Here is a 23109-nt window from a genome sequence, read left to right as displayed (position 1 = left end):
TATATTTCTTAGTAAATACAATGTTTGCTGTAATTTATTAATTTTAGTGATTACCTTCTTTTCTTTACTTTTTTCTTGTAAAATATGGTTAAGGACTACACCTGAAAGGAAACTCATGTTTTTGGAAATGTCATTGGCATGATTGTTTATCCACCATTTTGTTTTGCTGTCGTCCTCAGAGTTTTTCCTGGTACCGTGGCCTATTTTACAATGAACTAGATTGACTCAAATTTCGAAAAATCGTAGAATCAGAGAACGCTCTGTGTTTTCGAAGAGATTTGTTTTTAACGGATTTGAGTCAGTTTTTTAATAAATGTTCTCATTATGAGAATTCGTGAAATTTCACCTCGAGTTCTGACCCAACTTTCCTGACTTCTTTAATCAAATGGCGATTACTAGATAAAACGAACAGTTTTCGCGTCATTTACCACGTAAGTTTAATATTTTAACGATTCTACTTGGGTATAATAGCGCAAATTGTTTAAAACTAGTCGAAAAAAATCGTTTTAGTTCTTGTTTATTAATATTTCATATCATTCAATATTATTAACGTTTTGTGTTATTGCAATTTGTGTGATATTTTTGTTAACTATGAGGGTTAAATATATATGATTAATACAGTTTTCTTACTGCAGGATGTCAGGTCAGAGTGGAGGGCATCGCTTAAGGTTGTCCAAACTCAACGATCAGCTGACGTGCAAATTATGCGGTGGATATTTCATTGATGCCACTACTATCATAGAGTGTTTGCATTCGTGTATGTGTATTCTTCTGTCGCTTTTTTAATCCTTTTGTCTGTGGTGAATAAATACAGTTTCATCATTGCAAAAGGGTTAAGCGACGATTCCAACATATTGATGTAAGCGGCGATTAACGTCGCACTACAGTTTGCAGGAGCTGTATTGTCAAGTATCTGGAGAACAATAAGTATTGTCCAATATGTGAGGTGCAGGTGCACAAAAGTAAACCACTACTCAACATTCGCCCAGACCACACTTTGCAGGACATTGTGTATAAACTGGTACCAGGATGCTATCAAAGTAAGTTTTATTATTAACAAAAGAATAATGTAATGAAGATACATTTAAATATTCATATTATAGATGAGATGCGATGTAGAAGAGACTTTTATCTAAACCATCCTGAAGCATGTACTCAAGCAACATCTCCAGAGGCAAGAGGGGAACCAATTGAATCGCATATATATTCTCCAGATGAATCACTTAGTTTATCATTAGAATACTTTAGTCCATCCAAGGACATCAAAGGTATAGCTGTAAAACCTTTATTGAGGCGGTATCTTCGTTGTCCTGCTGCAGTGACCATTTTTCATTTACAAAAGCTTATACGAGCTAAGTATGGCTTAACTGATGCACACAGGGTGGATGTAATGTATAAAGAGGAACCACTGTGTAGTAGTTATACATTGATGGATGTGATGTATATTTATCATTGGAGACGAGTAAGTATCAACGGTCTATTGAAAATATTTGGAAATTCTAATTCTATTGAAATTTTTTCTATAAACACTTTATCATATTTATTTCAGAAAGTGCCATTGCATTTAAGTTACAGAATATTTGAATCTTCTCCAAAGCGAATAAAACTTTCTGAAGATAATGTCAATTATAAAACAACTTTACTTCATGCTGGAATTGATTCCATTGAATCAAAAGAAGAAAAATCATTAAAGAGGGAATGGAAAGAAGTACAGTTGAAGATTTCTGAAGCTGGTATTATGAGTATTACAGATATAACGGACCAACAATTTAAGAAAAATACAAAAGTTGAAGAATCCATTACTAGCATTGAAACAATAAATACATCAATAGTTGAAGAAAATGATAGTAAAAATAACATACCTGAAGTCAGTGAAGGAAACAAACCGTCTTCAGACAAACAAGACGTTAGCGGGTCTGATAATTCTTCCAAATTAAACGAATTTGGTGAACAAAAATGCTCCAATCAAACAGAAACTGTAAAAACGAAAGGAATAGAAAATACGATAAACCTTAAATATGAGGAGGAATCGAAAAATCGATCGGATAATAACAATGTTGAAGATAAAACAATTTTACAGAAAAGTATTCAATCACAAGGGATGGCACAATATGTGAGTGAACATGAAATTAGAAATAATAACATTGAAAATAAAGATCAAAAGGAGTCATCAAGAAATAACAATAATATTATCGCGGATAAATTGGAAAACTCTAAGCAAAATTCAAGAAATGATGTAAAATTTATAAATACAGGATCGAAAATCAATGCTCTAAGTGTGAAATTACAATTCCAACCAAAAACTGGACAAATTAGCAGTAACAATGCTTCTTCGAAAAAGGTTACGAAAGATAGGAAAATCACACCACAGTCATCTAAAAAGGTAGACGTAAAGATTACTGAAAACTTAAAATCTACAGAGCTGAAAAATTCTTTTGATCCTTCAAAAACACAAGTAATGACAAATAATGGCGGGGTTACATTAACCAAATCATTAGTTCCATGTTCAACAAAAGCCATATCACAGAAAGCAGAATTACTGGATGCCACAGAACCTGTTTTATCAACGTACCCAAGTACTTCAGTTAATTCTGAAACGAGAGAAACGGAAATAAATGTAAGAAATGTGCAATCAACTGATCAGAAGGAAGAATATTCTTCTCAAGGAGAAAGTATTATAGAAAAAAAACCATATGTATCTGAGCAGATTTCAACAGAATCTTGTCAAAGAACCAATGGACAAGCAAATACATTTTCCCAAAAGTCGTACACTCAAATCGAATCGTTATCAAATGATAATCTCGCATCATCAAATCTTTCTACATCACTACCTATGTCTGTTGGTAATGGAATCAATCCAATTTCTACGTCAACAATAAGTCAATCTACATCTACATTTCCCTATATGGTCCAGGATTTGGTAAATAATACTATGTCGAAAAATTCTCTCAAAAGTTTGAGTACATCAACGGCGCAAAAATTATCCTCTACTGCAATCTCTGAAAATGAAGTACCTACATCTTCAGTATCAGAAAGTTCTACAGCATTTACTATACCTTCCTTGAACGTTTCTTCTTCTTTGAAAAGTAGTTATCTAAGTCCAAGTACTTCAAAAGAGTCCGTTTTGAAAGCGAATTTGGAAATAACTAATACATATTCAGTGCCTCCTTGTCCCGATGCTATTCCAATCTCTTTGATGAAACCAACAATTCGTAAAAATGAATTAATTACAAAGGGTTCTAATTTAAATGAAATTTGTGCAAAAATTGGAGCCTCTGGTTCAAAAATTAACGATATTTGTGCTAAAATTGGGGAAAATTCTAAAGAAAAGAACAAAACGGAAGTAAGAAGTAAATCCGATATCCCAGATTTATTAAAAATCGGGAGAAAGAATGGTTCGCCATCAATCGCTATTGATTCCAGTAGTAAACAGCAGCAACATACAAATATTCCAAATGTGCCCGTTTATGCACCTAATAGTAGTGCAATCACAACAGAGAGCAAACATATTTATTCAAATGTAAAGGACAGTCTTAGGGCTACTTCGTTAATAACTACTTCTCCAATGGCTACGTCACACTCTTTACAGAAGGTTCTTTCTGTCTCTAAAAAGCAAAGTCAAGCAGTAGGTTACAAGACTCTTCGTGATCCTCCGAGATGCTGGAATCCTACACTTTCTAAAAACAATTATGTAGCAGTTAAAAATCAAAGTAAAGAGACACAAAACCAATTACATCAAACCACGCTTTTCGAAAGAAGTAAGACAATTCAGTCTAAACCGGCTAAAATTTTTAAAATGAGAAACATGCCAAGATATTTGGGTAATCCGGCATCTGGAGTGAAGCCAATGTACGGTATTGGTAATGAATGTAAAGAAAAAGAACAGTCGACAATGGCATCAACAACAACTACAAACACATCTAGCAGTTCTAAAAATGGGAACTTGAGTATGATGAAGATAGATCCTAAAACTTTATCTCCAATTGTATCAACAGTTAATTCACCTATCGTTTCACCACCTCCATATTCTCCTAGTGCAAGGAATTACCCAAATCCTCCATTCTCAAGAGATATCTGTAGAAGTACTGGTTCGCCAATATCTCCAAAAAATTCTCCAGTAAATATGCTTTCAACAAGTCCTTTTATACCTTCTCCAACACCAAATATGAATCCTGGGCTAATCTATCCTCACTTTCCACGACCATTTCCAGATGCTACTAGATTTCCAAATCCTTTGATACGTTCACCAATAGGAATTCCATCTCCCAGTGCCTTCCATAGTAATTTACCCCCTTCAATTAATAAATTGTATCAACGATCTAGTTATATTCCACAAACTACTGGCTTTTCTCCAGTTTCACAACCCCCAACAGTTCAGAGAATACCACCAAGCACCTATTCTTCACCTAAGTCACCTAAAACTACCTCTCTAACAGCAATTTCTCCTGCATCTTACAACTTGGTCAAACCCGAAACACAAGCGATTGCAACATCTCTTGAGACTAATAACCTGCTTCTTCCAGAAAATACATCACAGGAAGATGTTAGTGCATTTAATTTGTCTAAGACTGGAAATTTTTCCAACACGGAGGTTGTTAACATACCGACAGAGACAGTTCGAAATTCTAAATCAACTTCGCTTTCTCCCAGTTCAAGTGTTGGACAGAATAAAAATACATCGATCGTTAATTCGAAAACTAAGTTAGAAACGCCTCCATCGGATGCAGGCGATCAAGATCAAAATAAGGAACGGTTGGAAAAGGAAGCTATAAAATGTAAAGAACAAAATTTATATCTATCAAAAGGACAAAATTTGGAAAAGAGTCAATCTGATGAGGATAGTGACAATGTAAATACGAAAAAAGAAAAATCTCCTCCACAAATTAATGGAGATCTCACTAATGAAAAGAAGGACGAAGCAATAACAGAAAAAATTACAGAACAGAATGAGCAAAATGAAGCAGAGATAGTACAAGTTTCAGAAAAAGTTGTTGAAAAAGAAAAAGTAGAAGAACCCAAAAACGAGAAATGTGAAAAAACCGAGGAGCGACAGAATAATTCTGAGATTCAAGTCAACAAAACAAAGACATAAATTTTGCATTAAGCAACTCATGCATGTTGTATGTTCGTTGACGTATGAAAATATTCGGATATTGCTACATTTTATTTTATACAAAATATTTTGTCGAATCGTAATTCAACATATTTCAGATTCCTGACAAATTTTTTCACGCTGCTAATACAAAACGAATACGTGTTGTTATTTTAATTATTACGATTTTTAAACTGCAAAGCATTAAACATATTGAAACAATAATATGTTTAATGTATCATTAATATTTAAATCTTTATCTTACATAAAAGTTGTAATAATTAGAAATACATAACACATGTCTCTCCCTCTCTTTCTCTCTATCTCTTTTCTGGTTTAAACAAAAAAGAAAAAATGAAAGAAATGACTAAATATATTCAAGGTCACGTTTGACATAAGGGCTGTATAAAGATTATATAGAAAACGATACTGCGTATAATTAATCATATTTATATGAGGAGTTTTTATAAAATAATTTCACGCAGTCCGTTAGTTTACATTATTTATCATATTTCTGAACAAATTTTATTATTTGTTTCTTAATATATCTTAGTCAACTAAATATCTAACCAAAGCCTCGAGAATTAATCTAATGTTCCAAGTAGATTTAGCTACGATACACTTTTTCGATTGGCTCTTTTTTCGCATATACCCTCTTTTTAAAAAGGAAACAACTATAGTAAATTGCCCGAGGCCTTATCACAGTAATCTTATATATGAAATAATGTTAGGAAATCGAGAGCAAGAGAAAATCGTTGTTAAATGGTTTAAGAAGATGAGAAAAAGTATTACGCTATATAAGTGATTTCTCTCTTTCCAGCTTAATTAGTTAATATTATCGATGTGTCGCATCGCACCGAATTATTAAAATAGCACGCATGGATAAGAAGTCCACTATTAATTTTGATAAGTGCCGGAAAGAAAGAAAGAGTTAATGTATAGATAAATTTTTAATATTGGATGATTTTCTTTTTCCTTTTAGATACATTTACTTGTAAATAGTGTATAATGATTCAAAGAAGTCTATATCACGTATTAGATATAAAAAAAATGATCGATTATTAATATAATTTGACACGCATATTTTTAGGTATTAAGGATGTAACGATAGTATTTTTTGTCTAATACGAGGAAGCAATTTTTAGAGAGATGCCTGATTGTAGAGCAAAAAACAACGTATTTTTAATAAGTTATTAGTTGTGTGCGCGCGCGACTCTTTTGTATACAAGGTGTACCTGAATGAGTGAGCGAGTGAAAAATGTGTGTGTATAATTTTGCGTAAAAAAATTTCAATATCGAAATTTTAAATTTCAATATCGAAGTTTTCGAAATTTTGTTTTATTTATAACAAAACGTTGATCGTCGTTTGTTTTGAAATTTATGTACATGTTTTACGTATGTTTGTGTGCCCGCGCGCATACTCTGAAGCGCGCGCGTTATCAATACAGTAATAATACTACGTAAAGTAGATGATGTTCTTTTGATTATAAAAATATAGTTGATTATACTTTACACGGTCTGTTGTTTGTATAAGATTTTACCATTACACTTATACGTACAAATATTGAGTTTATTATTAAACGATTACTATAATAATTGTTGTGTAAATGTTAATATACATAAATGTTATAAGTTGCTGATAATTATAATTTATAGAAACTCACATATTGTAATAGAAATAGCTAAAACAAAAATAATTCCAAGGAAATTTGAAAATATACATGGATCATACTATATGCAGCAAATCAATAATTTAAAGATACAGCTAAACATTAGTAAGCTTCTCTGAGTATCTGATGGCATCTTTGAGCTTAAATACCAGTTCTTGCAACTGTTGTATTGTACATGAAAATGTTACATGATCTATTGTTTCATGTTTTTTAGTACTAAGTCGCACATGATAAAGAGGAACACCTAGTGAATTGCATGTGTCCAACTGAAAATGACTTTCATGAATAAGAGCAAATAAAGCATCTGTGAATGAAACGATCGGTGTTCTATTCACCGATCAATTACCTTGACACAGTAATCTAAATGCCAGTCTATATCAATAATGTGAGGTGGATTATTGCCTATCAATTCCAATTGAGACTGTATTGCCTTTTTATTATTAATGTATACTTCACATAATTTCGTAATTCTTTTTTCACCAATATATACAAGATTTAAAAAACTTCTTAAGCTTTCTTCATCTAAATCATGTCGGGTAGCCTCTATAAGTAAACATACCACATCAGCAAAAACCTTTTTTGTTAAAATTGGTTTTGCATCAGATGTTTTGATAGTGCCTGAAATTTTATTAGTTTCAATAATTATGTTAATTAATCTTATTTATATTTGGCAATTACACCAAAATAAATACTCACATTTTATTTCTGAAGGATTTTCATATATATATGAAGTAGCCATTCCTAAAATTTGTAGAAAGTTATCGTCAGTAACAATATTTGTGTTTAGAATATTAGCAAGACCATCAATGGTGTCTTTTGATAATTCCATCATTATATCCTGAAATACTAAATTCACTTAATGATACACTAAAATCAATTGAATAGTATAACTTTCAAATAATTTAATTGCTTTTATGATATATGTCCATTGGGATGACTTCATTTTTAGAACTATGGAAAATATATAAATATTCAACTAAATTTTTAAATATCGAATAAAAATTTCATAAACATGATATGTGAGGTTATCTTTCATAATTGCCAACTATGTATGTTATCGATTTTCAATATCTGACCTATTATAATAATAAGCGGTAATAAATTGAATAACTTTAATTTATTTAATTTACTTTGTAAAATATGAATATATCACAGCTAATTTTTATTAGAACCAAGAAGAGTATAGATTCTACATGTATTTATGCGTGTAGTCACAACTATAACATATTTTAATTTTTGTTATACTTGAAGTTTTAATAAATATTTGTTATATATATATATATATATACATACATTGAAAATAAATTATTATTTATTTTAACCAAAAACTTTTTTCATATGATAATAGTAGCCACACACAAGATATTGAATCTACTGAAATGATGAAATTCAGACAACAGTACGCAATACGAATTATCTGTTTTAGTGCTGGATCTCTTACTATTACTCAGAGAAAACGAGCCGAGATATACATAGTTCGTCGGTTCGAATAATCGATTCGATCCAAGTATTCGAAAGATCCGAGCAGCGTGAAAGAATCGAATAACTTGAACGATCCGAACAGGTCGTATACCTTTTGTACAAATTAATTAGACCATCGCATTCGCTTAACGCAAGGTATAAACTACATGTAATGTACGAAAGATGTACGACCTATTCAGATCGTTCGAGTCACTTAACTATTTCAAACCGATCGAGACAATTCGAGCTACTCGATTCTTTCGAGTATTCGGATCGGATCGATTATTCGTACTTACGAACTGAGTATTCGACGGTTGAGATGGTCATCGGGTTTCTGGGGCACCCCGAGGTCGATAAGGTAGGTACATATAATACATTATCAGAAGATTACTTTTTCTCTAATAGTGGATCCGAATATATTTTGCTGATAATAAACATAATTTATTTGACTGTGATCACGGTAAGTGGTATGAAAATTCCAAGTAATGTTTGTTACAAGAAAATTCTGTCAAATGACGAATTTTGAGCAATATTGTGTATTTGTTTTAATAATTATGTTGATTCAAGCAATACTTTACAAAATTAAGGAGACACTTTATCTAAGTAAATATAAAAATTGAAATTTCTGCAACGATCGATTTACGAAATCAGGAGCGGAAGAATAAGCGTACGCCTGCGCCACGTCCTGTACGTAATCTGTTATTTCAAGTACTCGTGCGAAGCGTACAGTATTAGAAATTAAATATGTAGTTCAATTTTTACCAGATTTTTCATACAACATCTTAAAAGTGATTGCATAAAACGTTGCACGAAAGATTTTAGCAAAAATGCGCAACAATGTAAGGACTACAATAAACGATAAAGTTAATCGAGAGAAAGTGTAATTTGTTATATTATTGCATCTCTATTTGCTCGTTTCGATATTTGTCATTCCATTCTTCCACGTTTCTCATTTATTTCTTTATATGTATATTTTTAATTTCAAATTGTGATAATAAAACGTCAAAAATATTAACATAAAGATATTATTATAAATTGATTCTCTTGTAGGAAGGATCAGTGTTGTACTTGTTACTAGTATTAATCTTATGCGCAGAAGTATGTATGACAAACGCGAGACATTTGATTAAAAAGAGAAATTATAGCGATCAAAGCGTGAGAGGTTATTTGGCAGAGGTAAGGAAACTGTAAACAAACATTTATTATTAAACTGCGGATTTTTATGCATTTATGGGAAATTTAAGAGTGAAAAAATCCAGAGGTGGCACGTAATTAATGCAAACGAAATATATGAAATATCAAATAAGTGGGACACTCCTAGGTGATAATGTTCGTATATCCGTAACCGGACATTTCCGCGTATACTTCTTGTATGCTTGAGGTTACTTCGTTTTCATTCTGCAGATTTCATACATCACATATCTAGGCATTTTCAGTGCAGAAGCGATAGTAATCCTCAAAACCCTTGAATCATTTCTAACAATCAGCAAATCAAAAATTGTACCACCTTCGCTCTAATCTTTCTCCTAGTCTTTCAATTGTGTTTACAAAATGAATTTCCAACGTGAATTTCCATAGATATTCGCAGTCTATACATTATTCATGAGTTATGAATGAATGTCTGTTTCTAGCGGACTTGTTGGTGGAATGAGGTCTGCAAAGAAGAATTTCACAGCAAATTCCGCTGCCGTTGTCCAAGATGGTCCTATTGTCGTGCTCCTGGCAGATATTACGACGCTCATTGCAGTATAACACGTACAGGCTACATTTGGACTCAACCAGAAACTTCGTTGACGCTCGAAGTTAATAAATGAGTCCTTTTTGTAAATTCTTCTTTGATCGCACTTATCCAAAGATCAATCAAAAACTAGTACAGTAGGATCCCAACTACGCGAGGGATAAGGCTGTTTGGATGAGAGAATTTACGGATAATAGAACAGTTACTCTCTTGATGTTCACTTTTACGTATGTATTAAAAAAAAAAAAAAAAAAAAAAAAAAAAGAGAGAGAAGGGAAGAACATAAATATCAATAATAGCAATACAAACAATGAAATTAAATATAATTCTATTAAAGATTTATGGGCCCGAAGTTCTTTTAGCTGTTAAATCACACAACTTTTTTAGCAGATCTAATTCGATAAAGTTACATTCCATTTGTGACTGCTACCATCTTAACTCTATTTCTAACGCTTCAAATATGTACTTGGAAACGTTGAGGAATATCATTGTCATTATATTCATGTTTCATTTCATTGCCCGAAATACACGTAATATTAGTATCATGGCCAATCGAAGAAGATTCATCACATTGAAGAATTTAACGTTGAATTTGCTTTAAACACTCGAAAACATTTGAACATGTTAATGGTAAATCATGTAAAAGTGATATTTTCTAACTTGCTTTCCTTAAAAAATTTCATTATTTAACTCGCCTCTTAAAAGCTTTTATACGCAACGACAACTTTCAAACACAACGATCAATTGCATTCAACGACGCAGATTTCCAAGCGAAGCTCGAATGTGCATATATTTATCTTCTATTCTCAACGAAACACTTTACACTGTTGCCGGTTGATTTTGTTAATTCTATATTAGGCGTTTACAGTAATTATAATAAGTAATGTAATGTTAAATATATTGAATATTATATTTATATTGTATACTATATCGTATTTCGATGCGCAATTTCATTATGTATTTTAAATTACCTTTTGCATACATTTTATTGAATGTGTATTTTAAGACCAACATGTGTATGCATATTAGTTACATGTTTAAATCATACACCCATAAGTATCTAAATGTTATAATTCAATTAATTATATTAAAAGATGTATTTTTGTTATCCGTGAATATATTATCAACGTATCCATACTATGGGATAAACTAATTTCAAATATAATTATCAAGTTAGACACAGTTTTAAGTAATGTAATTAAGAAAGGCAAAAGACTTAGATAAAAAGATTTATTTGCTAATACTCAGTCAAATATTCTTTTAATTTATTTAATTTTGCTATTTAATCGTGACACATAAAACGTATTCTTCAAATGTATGCATAGAATGTTTACAATAAAAATTATAATAAAGTACAGTAAAATTTGATGCAAAATGTTTGTCGAATGCATTATCTGATAAATCTTATTCTTTGTTTCGGTTACATTATTAATTATATACATTAATTTATATGCTATTACTTGATTAAAAATCTTTACACCAGTGCCTAGCATAACGTACTAATTGACTCGAAATAGAAGATGAGAAAACTAAAAATTAATCATCCGATGACTAGTGCTTTGCAAGAAATTAATAATAAATAGAAATTAATTTACGTAGAATGTAATTTAAATTAATAATAATTTTAATAAATTAAAAATTGATATAAGCTGAATGTATATACACGTTAAAAATGATAATTACTAATTTAACGTCATATAAATATTAATTTTAAATATTATAAATATGTATATAGTACGTTTCTAAAAATATATAATCTTTTACATATCGATATCCTTTCATCGTATATGTATGATAAAAACTAATACCTACATATATTTTCATGTAACATATGGCAATCTTATTTTTCTAATACATCGTCGAATTACATTATTTTTCACGTTGCATGATTCTTCGTGTGTTCTCTTATATTATTTTTGTGTTTTATATTAGATAATTTACTTTATCATTTATATACAAAGAGAACAATAAAAATATTGCTAGTGAATTATTAATCAACGTGACAATATTATTTTAATTGTAATCAGGCAAGATGAAATTGACTGCTTCAGATGACGTTGTGGGAGAAGTCATGAATTCGTTGTTCCAAAGTAGTCAATTTTTTTCTCATACAATTTTTCGTATTAAAAAAGGTATGCACAAGCGTCTTAGGATATTAAAGTAACCGAGATACACGAAACACCCTGTATTAATTAACAATACATATATCCTTTTCTAGAAAAGTAAATGAGATCTAAATTAATGCTTGAAATAAGTAATATTAGTGATGTAGAAATCAGCTCCTATAAAATATATTACAGCTTTACACATGATTTCTGTTACGAGTTATTTGAAGAAGAAAAATTCATATACATCAGTTATATAAGAATATACATTAACTCATATGATCTTTTTTCATTAATCATTCTTATGCATGATATATATTTTTAGATAGATTTAGATTTTATATTATACAATTACATAGCAAAATAGTAAATCTTAGAGTAGCTGTACTGCGTCATATAATTTGTACTATACCAATGATTAAATAATGAGAATTATTATATACAATTGCACATAATCACGTTAAAGTAGTTAACGATTTTAAAAATATTGAAGATCTGGTTCCAAAAACTAGAAATTAGTCTCCCTTATTGCATTCAATTCCATGTTTACTAGATATTTTTGGATATTTTTGTTGGAAATATGAGATCTCTTATGCCTTTTTTTGATAGAGTTTCATAGACTTACGTTTTTTGATTCCCGATAAATCATATAAGTTTAAAATCAAAATAAAGAAAGAAGAAGAACAAAAATTTGAACTTTACAAACATTTCTAAATTATTATTCTAAATTATTATTTCTAAATTATTTCATTTTAAAATAAAAATGTAATTATTCATCTATAAAACAAATCTTTTTAGTTCAACATATGAGCGTGATAATAATATTATAGTAATATATTTCAAAATGCAACTCGAAGAGTTTCGCATAATATGACCTTATTATCTCTACAACCTCATGGCAGTGAGCCATTAGTAATCAACGATCGAGCTAGTAAATGTTGTTACGTAGCATTTTATAATCGTCCCTTTATATCAGGACTTCCTAGACTATGGATCGCAACCCCATATGAAATCGTGTAACAGAATTATGGGGTCGTGAAAATTTTCGAGATCGTGGATGCGGAAAGTTTAAGAAGCACTGCTTTAGGCTCATAAATAGATTGCCTATTCCTTTGTACATATTCGCTCTAAATTTAATAGCCGCATCCTTATAATTGACGAAGTTACAGTAAATTTTGTAAATCGATATGAATCGTTCGGTAGCAGAGTCAAAGTAGTTAAATATAGTTTTTCGCTTTATTCTTCTTTCCATTGTCTGTTCTTTTAGATCGTCATAACTATTATATCTATTATTACATCAAAATCCGAATTCTATTACAGATAAAAAAAAGCCTCGATAATCAACTCCTGGTTATATCTTGAGAGACATTAATGTACTTTGTTATAAGTTTAACAATTTTCTAAAATCATTACTTCGTAATATCAAGAAATATAATTATATTTAAAGAAATAATATTAAGGTATTTAAAATACCATTAAATAATGAAATCTAAATGTTCGCGTGCTGTTAAGCTGGCGAATGATATAAACGAAAACGTTAAACTAAAAAAATTATAGAAATTCTAGTAGAAACGAATAAGAATAATTTTATAAAATTTCTAGTCGATATATTCATCGTCATCATCGTCAACAAATTTAATATTTTGATCATAAAAAGACCCCTGCTTTAGGCAAAATGTTTCTATACCATAATCTGGATTTTGAACATTTAAAGAAGCATCAATATCTCTGCTATTTAATTTTCGTACTTGAGAAAAGCTTTTTAAAGGGCTCCCTGATAATTCTGTCATAGGAATATTTACTGTGTCCTTTATGTTTGTAATTGACTGAGTGCATTCCATTAACTCTTTATATTTACAAGACATATTTGTTATATCCTCATCTTGATTGTTAGGAATTTTTTTTTGATTACAATTCTGCTTTATCTTTGAAAGATCTTTTTGTAAAATTCTGTTCGGCGTAGAACATAGTTTTCCTTTATTATTTTCATCGTTATTCAGCATATTTATAGGGCTTCCAAGAAGGCTTTTAGAAGAGTTCGATTCTTCGCTTGATTCTTCATCTTTGCCTAGACGAACCCTATGAAGAGCAAAGGACATTAATATAGAAACAACTATTTTAAAAATAATTTAAAAAAAAAAGTCTAATCAATATACATACATATATTGGGGTAAATGATGTTATTGCGAATTCAATCAAGCATAGTAAATAAATGGTAACTTGAGGCAATGATCGAACGCGAAATCGCAAAAGGATTACATTGAAAAGGATTTACATTGAAAGGATTGATTTTAGGATTTACATATGTTTATTAGACATTTTTTACTTCTCTTTGTGAGTGCTATAATCCCTTTAATACTATCCATAGTTACATAAATTACGTACTACTACGGACTTACCTCCGGTTTGAAATAACACAGTATTGTTTATGTTCGAGGATACCAGATACAGATTCCATGCTTACTTTAATACTAGAATCTTCTAGAAGTTTTTGGACAGGAAGTAATTTTTCAAACGTTCTTGTTCTGAAAGTTTCAGAGATTTCACTCCTAATTAATTTCTATAATCCAAATTTTAGCAATAGTCTCTTTTCTTTTTAGAAATATTTTTCATTATTAATATAAGACTAGTTAAACAGTTTTATAATTTAATGCATAAAATTAATCCATAAAAATATTATATCTGTAAGTCATTTGCAAAGTAATAATAGGTATATGTTTTTAATATTTACCCTTGTTCCAATTCAAATCCAAAATCTTCAAAACTAGAAAGTTTCATTCTTCTATATTCGGAAGGTGTTAATGCAGCACCTTCAGTCTCAAGAGCCAAAATAGAATTTCTCTTGCTTCTGTTGATAAACAATAACATATAATTATGTAATTAATAATATTACTGCTAAATTAAAAAAAAAAAAGGTTACTAGTTACCCTAAGAGAAGATCTTCTGTGTCTAGATGTAAATCCTCGATTGGTGGAATCCAAACTAAAAAAGCAGGATCCATTCCTAAGTAAGATCCTGGAACAGCACTAGCATTTGCCACATTGTAATCATAATAATCCAGTTCGAGTTCTGAATCAGGATTTGTTAGACTAAATTCCGATCCTGGACCTTGTAGAAGTTTTTCACGATTTCTTCTTTCCTTTGTTTCTTTCCCACTTACCAAAATTGATGGACTCGAAATAACACTTTCAGGCGAAGATTCCTATGTGTTAAGAAAGATACAAAACAATGAACATTACACATATAATTTTTCTTTAAATTTTATAATTTCTTAGATAAAGAAATATTTACTTTTCCTTCTGAATAACTAATATCATTATTTTGATAAATTTTTGAGATGCTATTACTTTTATTATCTTTTAAGTTACCATTTTCCATTTTTAATTCTTTCTCTTCTGAACCATCATAATCTATTGTTTGTAACCTATATAATATATCAATAATATTGTAATTAACTTGCAATCTTTTAAATCTCTGTTATATCAATTAAAATACATAATAAACTCACTTTACGGGATAAGCATATTTAACTTCTGGTTTATGATACACGAGAATACTGGAAGCTGATAATAATTTATCACAGTTTGACTTTATTGATGTGATTGTTTTGTCAGAAGAACTTTCCAACGTGCTATTTAATTTTAATGTACTAGAACTCAATGTAGATTCATCCTTGCACCTACATTGAGAAGATATGTATATAATAATAGAATTCAAATTTGATCTTTTTTATTGTGGAACAGTTTTTACGATTTTCTAGAATTTTAAAATAATATTATTCTTACCCTGTTAAGGTTTCAATACTATGGTAGTGATCTTCTGTATTACTTAAAGTCTCCTTTGGAGCAGATTTAGTGGTTGTTTCTATCATAGAGATAACTTCGGAAATGATTGTACTTGTAGATAGAAATTTTGATCGATCAGGCATTAGTTCTGATTACAAAAAAAATGAATTTGATTGAGATTATAGGTACGAAACAGTTTCTAGTAGTTATGAAAATTATTCATTTTATATGATAAGAATAGTGCTTAGATTAGTGCTTAGATTAGAATAGTGCTAAAGAATAGATATAATTCCTATTGTAATCATCAAAAAGAAGAAAACGGTCAACAAAGAAAGTAATAAACATTAATATAAAATTAATATTAATGAAACATTCAATAATTTTATCAAATAATTATGATATTAAAAAATATATATAACTGATGAAAAATGTCATAATATTGATACCTGAAACATCATTGAGACTATCCAAATCCTCAGCAATACGATACTTTCTATACTTTATAATAAATTGTAACGCCAAGAAAATAGAAACTATAAATATGAGTATCAAAAGCAAGGCAGTTGCTAAATGTGCTGGTTTCCAAAAGATCCATTCTTCTTCAACGTTCGTTAAATTTGTTTCAAAAGGCACAGTGGTGGTGGTTCTATTTCTTTTTAGATACTTTTTATCTATAAAGACGAGGCGTTGCAATTAACTATTTTTAAATAATCTACTTTAAAATAAAGTATGCAATGTTTTAAATTACTATGAAAAACATGATTCTGTAATAATTATTTTTACCTAGTACAGCTGCATGAGCAAGAAAACCACCGATACAAGCATCCCCTGATGCTACAAGTTCATCACTAAAAAATTCCAGTAATAAATTTTGCCCAGAGCTGATGAGTGTTTTCACAGTAAATTGCATTTTATCATATGTAACGTCGATTAAGAGATCTGCATTTAAGGAATTCCCATCCCGAACACGAAAATACTGTCCTGGGCAAGGAAATTGTAATTGATCTAAATGTAATCCAATTATAAAATTCGCCTGCGCCTAGACAAATTAAATCAGACTGTAGACTATTGATGTTATTATCTGCGGTGATAATTTATTATTTATTTGGCATTTATTGATTATTTATTTTCTTATTAGTTATTTAGTATTACTTGCAAAAGCCAGAAGGATCGGCCAGGACAGGCTTGAGTATTAGCTCCAAGGATTTTCCTGTAAGGTTGATGCTTTAATAGAATACGACATCCACATCGACACTGTAATCCAATGTCAGCTACAACTTCCGGCTTTGTTGCAGCCAAAACTGCACTATCGCATATCGAATTCTGAATTCGATTATGCCATGCTTCATTTTTAGAGGATACTTCCCAAAATATTTTGCCACAGAATTCAGTTTCTATTGCCTTTCCCTATCATTTGATAAATAAATGTTAACTTTAGTGATTTTGTCATCCCTACTAAGAAATTGAACATACGTGTATAATAATTATTTATTTGGATTTCGAATTAACCATGTAATTGTACTAACAACATTAATTGAATCTTGCATTAATAAATAAATATTTACCTGGCAAAATCTTGCTCCATATTTCGGAGGTGGAGTGTCACAAAAGCGATATCGATTTCGAATTCCTCCAAAACACGAGCTACTGCATGGGCTCCATGGACTCCAAGGTCCCCAATCAGCAGCATCACTTTCTAAATAGAGCAATATTGAGCAAAAATGAAGTATTAAAGAAATAACTTGTATGTTTCTAATATTTATACATAATAAAATGTATTACTAAGATGAATTATAATGTATGTTTTCAGGACTTTCTACATAACTTCGACAATCTTAATTACTATCTTAGTTGTCATGATAAAAAAAAATTAAGCTATGGGAGTGAATATCATCTCAAGGAAATATCATATGATATTTTAATAATAATAATAACGTTTTTAAATGAAATAACATATTTTATTCTTTATTATTAAAATAATAAGATTAAAACGCGTTCAACCATGTGCCATACTATGACCTTGAAATGACCTAGACCGAGAATTCCGCAAGTAAATGACTGAGGTGGAAGCTCACAGAAAATGAATTGCAGAAACAAAATCGTACTATTTATTATTTTAACGCGTGCTTAATGTTCCGATAACGGCAGCAGGTATAACAATGCGTATTTCCAACGCTTATAAAAGCATATTTTCGGTTACAATAAACAGAGTTGGGCATGCATTAGTTTTACACCTAAATAAGTTTATTGAGTTTAGGGGACTTGTTATGAAACATCCTGCATATGTGCGTAGAGATAGATATAATGTTAATATCATACATGAATTGCGAAAAGTTTGAATGTACCTTGGAGAGGGAAGGTGGGTATGCAGGACATATTAACATCCCCCATAGCACCTGTGACCGCCTGGCTAACATAGACGAAACAATATTCGACAAATTTTTCTGTGAAAAGATCACAATCGAAAGCCAAGGAATGCTTGCCAGGTATTGATCTAGATTCGGTGATATAATGAAGACTGGAGGGTGAAGCAACGGAAGTAACATCAGCTTTCAAACGACCATAAACACGAACACGATCACCTTCTAGTCGACACGCAGGATATTCGAAAAGGACGGCTACACCTCCTGACCCTTCACAAGGATATATCGATCTTGCATGAACCGTAAGTTTAAATTCTTCAGACCATTTCACCTGTAATTCAAACGTAAAGTAAGCAATTTATAGCAAAATATTTATATACGTTATTGATTCTAATATGTTATTTACTAATGTACTGTTAATGTAAGTCAAGAAAACAAATTTTCTATTATTGTTTGAAGGATTTTATTATATCATGTAAATAATTGGCTTGGAATAAAATACACCTTTGTGCTAATTACCTTAAAGTACACGCTAGTATTTGGTGCTGTAGGATTGGTACTCGAAGCTTTTAATCTTACAGCATAATTGCCAGGTAACCCGAGCAATTCACATCGGAAAAAAATAGTCTTTGTTGGTAAAAAATCTCTTATTTCTTCATAATATAATATCTGAAAATATAGTACGAAATAACATAATAACTGTTTTATTAATAATGTAACTGTTTTAGAGATAATAATAATCTTTAAAATAGAAATAGATAAAAACAAAGTTGTAGAAAGATTGTTCATTTACTTGAATATAAGTATTATTCTGCAAATAACAAGCAGTTACACTAGATCCGCAATATATTAATTGTAGGATGTAAACAGTTACAGGAACATTGTCAGATGGACTGCAGTTTACTCCATTGTATCTTATTGTGGCTTTGACAGGCTTATCTGGGTAAGTAGTAATTTGCTGAGATTCTAAGAAGATTGTTGGTAGTGGCCACTTTACATCTAATATTTTACTTGTCTACAAGCATAAATATGTATCATTACCATTTCAATGCAAATATGCTACGATCATATTATAGAAGATGTAATAAAAAGTACATTAAATATTAACGATATTATAGAGCAAATCCTATAAGTAAAAATGAGAAACAATAACAACCTGATGAAGAGTGGCAACAGGCACTGTTGAATTTTCATACTTATATTCCACTCGTAGAGCGTAAACACCGCCACGAGTAAAATACCCGCAGGGAATGATGATTGAAATGGTTTCATTTCCCGAAGGCAACTGTTCTAGTTGAATTTCACCTATTAATTCTGATATGTCTTCAAAAAGGTACAGTACTCTACGAACAACATAAACAGCATGTAACGGTTAGTTTGTAGATCGTACAGTCAAAGGGTAATCGTTTAAAACATTAAAATATTCGATCACTCCTAGAAACCTGTTATGTATATATACATTGTACAAAACATTTTGGGTTTTCATTAGTACTGTAACGAGACACGACTATCGTCATTATCTTGGTAAAATTTGAAACGGATCTGAAAATATACGTTCGGAGGGTTCGGAAATTCAACATTCTCTGAAAATAAGTTACGTGGTACAGAAATTAATCTGTATACGGGGTGTATTACGACATGTGGGACCTACTCTAGGAGTAGACAGAAGGCACGAAAATAATGAGAGAAGTTCATATGAAATTTTTTAAAGATTGCAAAATTCTTTGATACGACGTGTGCAAGCATACGCACAGACCAAAGATAGCCATTTCGAGCATCTTCTATGAAGGGGCACATGTTCATATGAACTCTTTTCACTGTTCTTATGCCTCTTGTCCATTCCTGAAGTAGGTCCGACATATCATGATACATCCTGTATACGTATTTTCTGGGTGGTTTCAAATTTTGCTATTATAAAAATGGTAGCCCTGTCTCATTACAGTGCTAATGAAATTTCAAAAAATGTCGTAGAACGTATTCATGAAAAAATTCTATAGTAACTTCTCGAATATTTTACATTTTAACAATCATTTTCAATAGCTGGCAATAAGACGCAAACTAGCTTACCTCAGTAGAAAAAATTGATTAGAAATATTTTCAAGTGATTTCGAATCTGCATTTTCTTCTTCTTTGAATCCATATTTGTACTTTGTTTTTTCTAACGTTTCAGCCGACTTTGTAACAGATATTGTAAGGTCTCCCGAAAGGGCGACATGAGAAGAAGGAGAATCAATTTTCAATGCAACAAACTCATCTTCTTCCTTTATCATTGATCTAGTAATATCTAAATTTTTTATTTTATTATTATTAATTATCTAATGATTTGTATTTAACATATATTCACATTAATGAAGTATAAAATTAAATGGTAGATAACATTTTCATTTTTGTGTATGTATGCCTTTCCATAACAATTTAAATGTGAAAAGTAATGAAATAAATTTACCGAATTCAAGGAGGATGGTAACTAGTATTCCAAGGAAGAGCCATTTAAATTTCAAATTCATATCCAATTCGTCATCCGTGTTCAATTTCTAAACAACCGCAGACAAGTAAATATAACATTTAAATTAAGAAATTGGAAAATTATTTTTACTTCATCATTTCTACTTACTTTTAATTTTATAAATATTCTCAATAAATAATAATAAAAAAAAGCCAGATATAATTTCTAATGTCACAGTCAATTAATTTTAAAAGCATTGTAATATTTATAAACTTACAATTTTCTGGTTTATCTGGATGCGAGCATTCTCCTCGTGAATAATTTTTCTCGCATTGAGAGGAGGAGAGTCATAAATGTGCTGTTGGTGGAGGATGCACCACTGCAATTTGCAGGAATCGATATCGAAGGACTTATGTACACCGCAAACTTTCACTATTCACTTCTCCAACATTTTTACACCTTCGCAATTTAGGAAAATGCTTGACAGTACATCGTCTTTATTACCATTAACCATAATGTTAAGCATTAACATCATAATCTGTCTTATTTATGTTTCCAAACTAAAACAATAACGATAAGATTAAAGATTCAACAACTATCACGATACAGTTGCAGCATTTTAATAAATAAATTAAAAGAAGAAGTTCAAACAATGGACTGTAACATTCAAAGTTACACAAACATTTTACATTATTTTTTAGTAAAAATTGCATATCACAGTTTCAATAAAAATTGTGAAAAGCGACGAGCAAAACTCTATTATACATATAAACAATATAACGTACAAACAAAATATTTGTTCAAAATCGTTATAGAAAGTATGCACATATCCCAAAATTAAGGAAAATCATATTATTTAAATGAACTGCATATAGTAATATAGTATGTACAGTAAATGTAAAATAATTAAGAGATTGGCACTATTTTGAAACAAAAAATCGATGTTTAAAAAATATCGTATAAACTGCAAAAATAAGCATTTCCAAAAATGGTAAACAGAAATAAACAGCAAACTATATATTTATTAACATATTTTTCAACAAAACATTTTTATATTTCACTATAAACACCTTTTCTTTTTAAATGCTCACACGACGTCCTCATTAATGCAATGAAACAATCATAGACAATAATGTATTAATTATAAGCAGAAAAAATCTATAGCAGACTGAATGAAAGAAATGTAAAAGGAATTTTAATCGAGAAAATGTAAGGGTAAAATACGAACGATCCATACGCGGTTCATAAGGCAACTAAACTGTCGGGGTCGACGGCCAGTTCTCTCTCCCTTATTCGTCGGCCCACCCCACTACAAAGGTCGTCCTTTAGGGAAAGTACTCTGACAGAATATCGACTTTAATCAATGAAGGGATTATATTGACCTAAAGTCTGCTAAACGAAAGAGTGCTGTTTATATTATATTTGCATTATATATATATAGTATATATATATAGTATACATATATATATATATATATATATATATATAGCATATTATAAGTGCAATTGATACAACGTTAATACGTACCTATTAAAAAAGAATTGGTTGTTTATTAAAAAACTTCTATTTTTAAGATTATAGTTTTCATATTTTTTACTTTTAGTTATTTTCATTATAATGCATACCTACGTATGTATACATATATCTTACAAATATGTTAATTCAGTAAATATATACACATAATCAATGTATATTTACTAATTTCATACCTAAATAAATATAATTACAAGCAATGAAATTTTAAGTAGAAGTATCCTGGATTGTTTAAGGATTAATCGAGTGATTACATAGTCAATGCATAAATCTCAATTTTGCGCATTTTTATTATATGGCATAGGTATACATAACATATAAAAATTTTTAATCTTTATTGTATTGCTTATATCCTATGAAAATATTTAATATTTGTTTAAAAATCAGTTTCTTCAAGGATTAATGTAATTTTAAACTATTGACAAAATGTCATCATGACTATTTTTAATATTATTATTCTTTTATTCTGTTATTGTTTTAGATTTATAAATCTTGATATTCTAATTATTTTATTTTTAATAAAATTGCTATAATCGATAATGTTATTAAAGTAAAACTGACTATTACCTTTTACCGCACTCTTGCAGTACGTTGAACTCTTATTACTTTATTGTCTGTTTATGATATAATGACATGTCACTTATCTTTAACGATCCAGGAAACATATCAGCAACTAATTTTCCAGAAATCGTCGTCTCATGGTATATATGCTCTCTGCAATATGAAATTTATTTTATTACAAATGTTAATTATTTCATGTATTTATAAATGTACTACATACGTACATTATGTTACTTGTTTATTACCTACTATTATCTATTACGTGTTTTAAAAACAAATATACTTCACACATACATATTATATATACGTGTGTGTGTGTGTGTGTGTGTGTGTGTGTGTGTGTGTGTGTGTGTGT

At 30.1% G+C, this 23109-nt stretch overlaps 4 protein-coding genes across 11 annotated transcripts; 2 read left to right on the top strand and 2 right to left on the bottom strand.

Annotated features, from left to right (window-relative positions):
* The first annotated feature begins 65 nt into the window (after nt 1-65).
* On the top strand, nt 66-6604 carry LOC117239169 (mucin-3A-like). Its single transcript, XM_033504551.1, has 5 exons — nt 66-431; nt 636-757; nt 888-1040; nt 1104-1462; nt 1550-6604. The coding sequence occupies exons 2-5, from the start codon at nt 637-639 to the stop codon at nt 5090-5092; spliced, it is 4176 nt and encodes a 1391-aa protein (XP_033360442.1). The 5' UTR covers nt 66-431; nt 636; the 3' UTR covers nt 5093-6604.
* Nucleotides 6605-6641: 37 nt separating this feature from the next.
* On the bottom strand, nt 6642-8565 carry LOC117239171 (COMM domain-containing protein 3-like). 6 transcript variants are annotated; one of them, XM_033504552.1, is made up of 4 exons: nt 8520-8565; nt 7459-7608; nt 7109-7380; nt 6642-7028 (listed from the first exon to the last, which is right to left on the bottom strand). In XM_033504552.1, exons 1-4 carry the CDS (start codon nt 8548-8550, stop codon nt 6858-6860), a joined length of 624 nt encoding a protein of 207 aa, XP_033360443.1. In that variant the 5' UTR covers nt 8551-8565; the 3' UTR covers nt 6642-6857. The 6 variants fall into 6 exon arrangements, with proteins under 6 accessions (XP_033360443.1, XP_033360444.1, XP_033360446.1 ...); XM_033504553.1 differs by having other exon boundaries at nt 7459-7600; nt 8524-8565; XM_033504555.1 differs by having other exon boundaries at nt 8524-8547.
* A 351-nt stretch (nt 8566-8916) lies between these two features.
* LOC117239172 lies at nt 8917-10051 on the top strand. Its single transcript, XM_033504559.1, has 3 exons — nt 8917-9062; nt 9274-9399; nt 9855-10051. The coding sequence occupies exons 1-3, from the start codon at nt 9051-9053 to the stop codon at nt 10035-10037; spliced, it is 321 nt and encodes a 106-aa protein (XP_033360450.1). The 5' UTR covers nt 8917-9050; the 3' UTR covers nt 10038-10051.
* A 2809-nt stretch (nt 10052-12860) lies between these two features.
* On the bottom strand, nt 12861-22890 carry LOC117239110. Of its 3 annotated transcripts, XM_033504422.1 has the most exons (19): nt 22761-22890; nt 20938-21220; nt 20661-20748; nt 20282-20498; nt 19371-19557; nt 19008-19229; nt 18734-18883; nt 18197-18545; nt 17417-17547; nt 17004-17258; nt 16635-16890; nt 16298-16522; nt 15852-15999; nt 15575-15745; nt 15358-15490; nt 14994-15268; nt 14798-14914; nt 14466-14591; nt 12861-14145 (listed from the first exon to the last, which is right to left on the bottom strand). In XM_033504422.1, exons 3-19 carry the CDS (start codon nt 20719-20721, stop codon nt 13665-13667), a joined length of 3504 nt encoding a protein of 1167 aa, XP_033360313.1. In that variant the 5' UTR covers nt 20722-20748; nt 20938-21220; nt 22761-22890; the 3' UTR covers nt 12861-13664. The 3 variants fall into 3 exon arrangements, with proteins under 3 accessions (XP_033360313.1, XP_033360315.1, XP_033360314.1); XM_033504424.1 differs by lacking the exon at nt 22761-22890 and having other exon boundaries at nt 18434-18545; nt 20938-21304; XM_033504423.1 differs by lacking the exons at nt 20938-21220; nt 22761-22890 and adding an exon at nt 20829-20847.
* Between the last annotated feature and the right edge of the window lie 219 nt (nt 22891-23109).

The sequence above is a fragment of the Bombus vosnesenskii genome, unplaced genomic scaffold (genome assembly GCF_011952255.1).
Source record: "Bombus vosnesenskii isolate JDL3184/JDL3185 unplaced genomic scaffold, Bvos_JDL3184-5_v1.1 scf7180000013883, whole genome shotgun sequence".
Lineage (NCBI taxonomy): Eukaryota > Metazoa > Arthropoda > Insecta > Hymenoptera > Apidae > Bombus > Bombus vosnesenskii.
The sequence above is the reverse complement of the archived record's forward strand: the minus strand, read 5'-3'. Positions and strand labels throughout refer to the sequence as shown.

Coding starts and splice junctions, on each gene's coding strand:
- LOC117239171 (XM_033504552.1), bottom strand. CDS start 8,550: ATGACCATCTCAACCGTCGAATACTCAGTTC. Junction 7,381..7,458: donor AAATCCTTCAGAAATAAAAT/GTGAGTATTTAT, acceptor ATAAAATTTCAG/GCACTATCAAAACATCTGAT. Junction 7,029..7,108: donor ATTTAGATTACTGTGTCAAG/GTAATTGATCGG, acceptor AGTCATTTTCAG/TTGGACACATGCAATTCACT.
- LOC117239110 (XM_033504422.1), bottom strand. CDS start 20,721: ATGAATTTGAAATTTAAATGGCTCTTCCTTGGAATACTAGTTACCATC. Junction 18,884..19,007: donor AGAATAATACTTATATTCAA/GTAAATGAACAA, acceptor CTATATTTTCAG/ATATTATATTATGAAGAAAT. Junction 15,269..15,357: donor TTAGTTATTCAGAAGGAAAA/GTAAATATTTCT, acceptor CTTAACACATAG/GAATCTTCGCCTGAAAGTGT.
- LOC117239172 (XM_033504559.1), top strand. Junction 9,400..9,854: donor TGAGAGGTTATTTGGCAGAG/GTAAGGAAACTG, acceptor GTCTGTTTCTAG/CGGACTTGTTGGTGGAATGA.
- LOC117239169 (XM_033504551.1), top strand. CDS start 637: ATGTCAGGTCAGAGTGGAGGGCATCGCTTAAGGTTGTCCAAACTCAAC. Junction 758..887: donor CATAGAGTGTTTGCATTCGT/GTATGTGTATTC, acceptor GTCGCACTACAG/TTTGCAGGAGCTGTATTGTC. Junction 1,041..1,103: donor GGTACCAGGATGCTATCAAA/GTAAGTTTTATT, acceptor TTCATATTATAG/ATGAGATGCGATGTAGAAGA.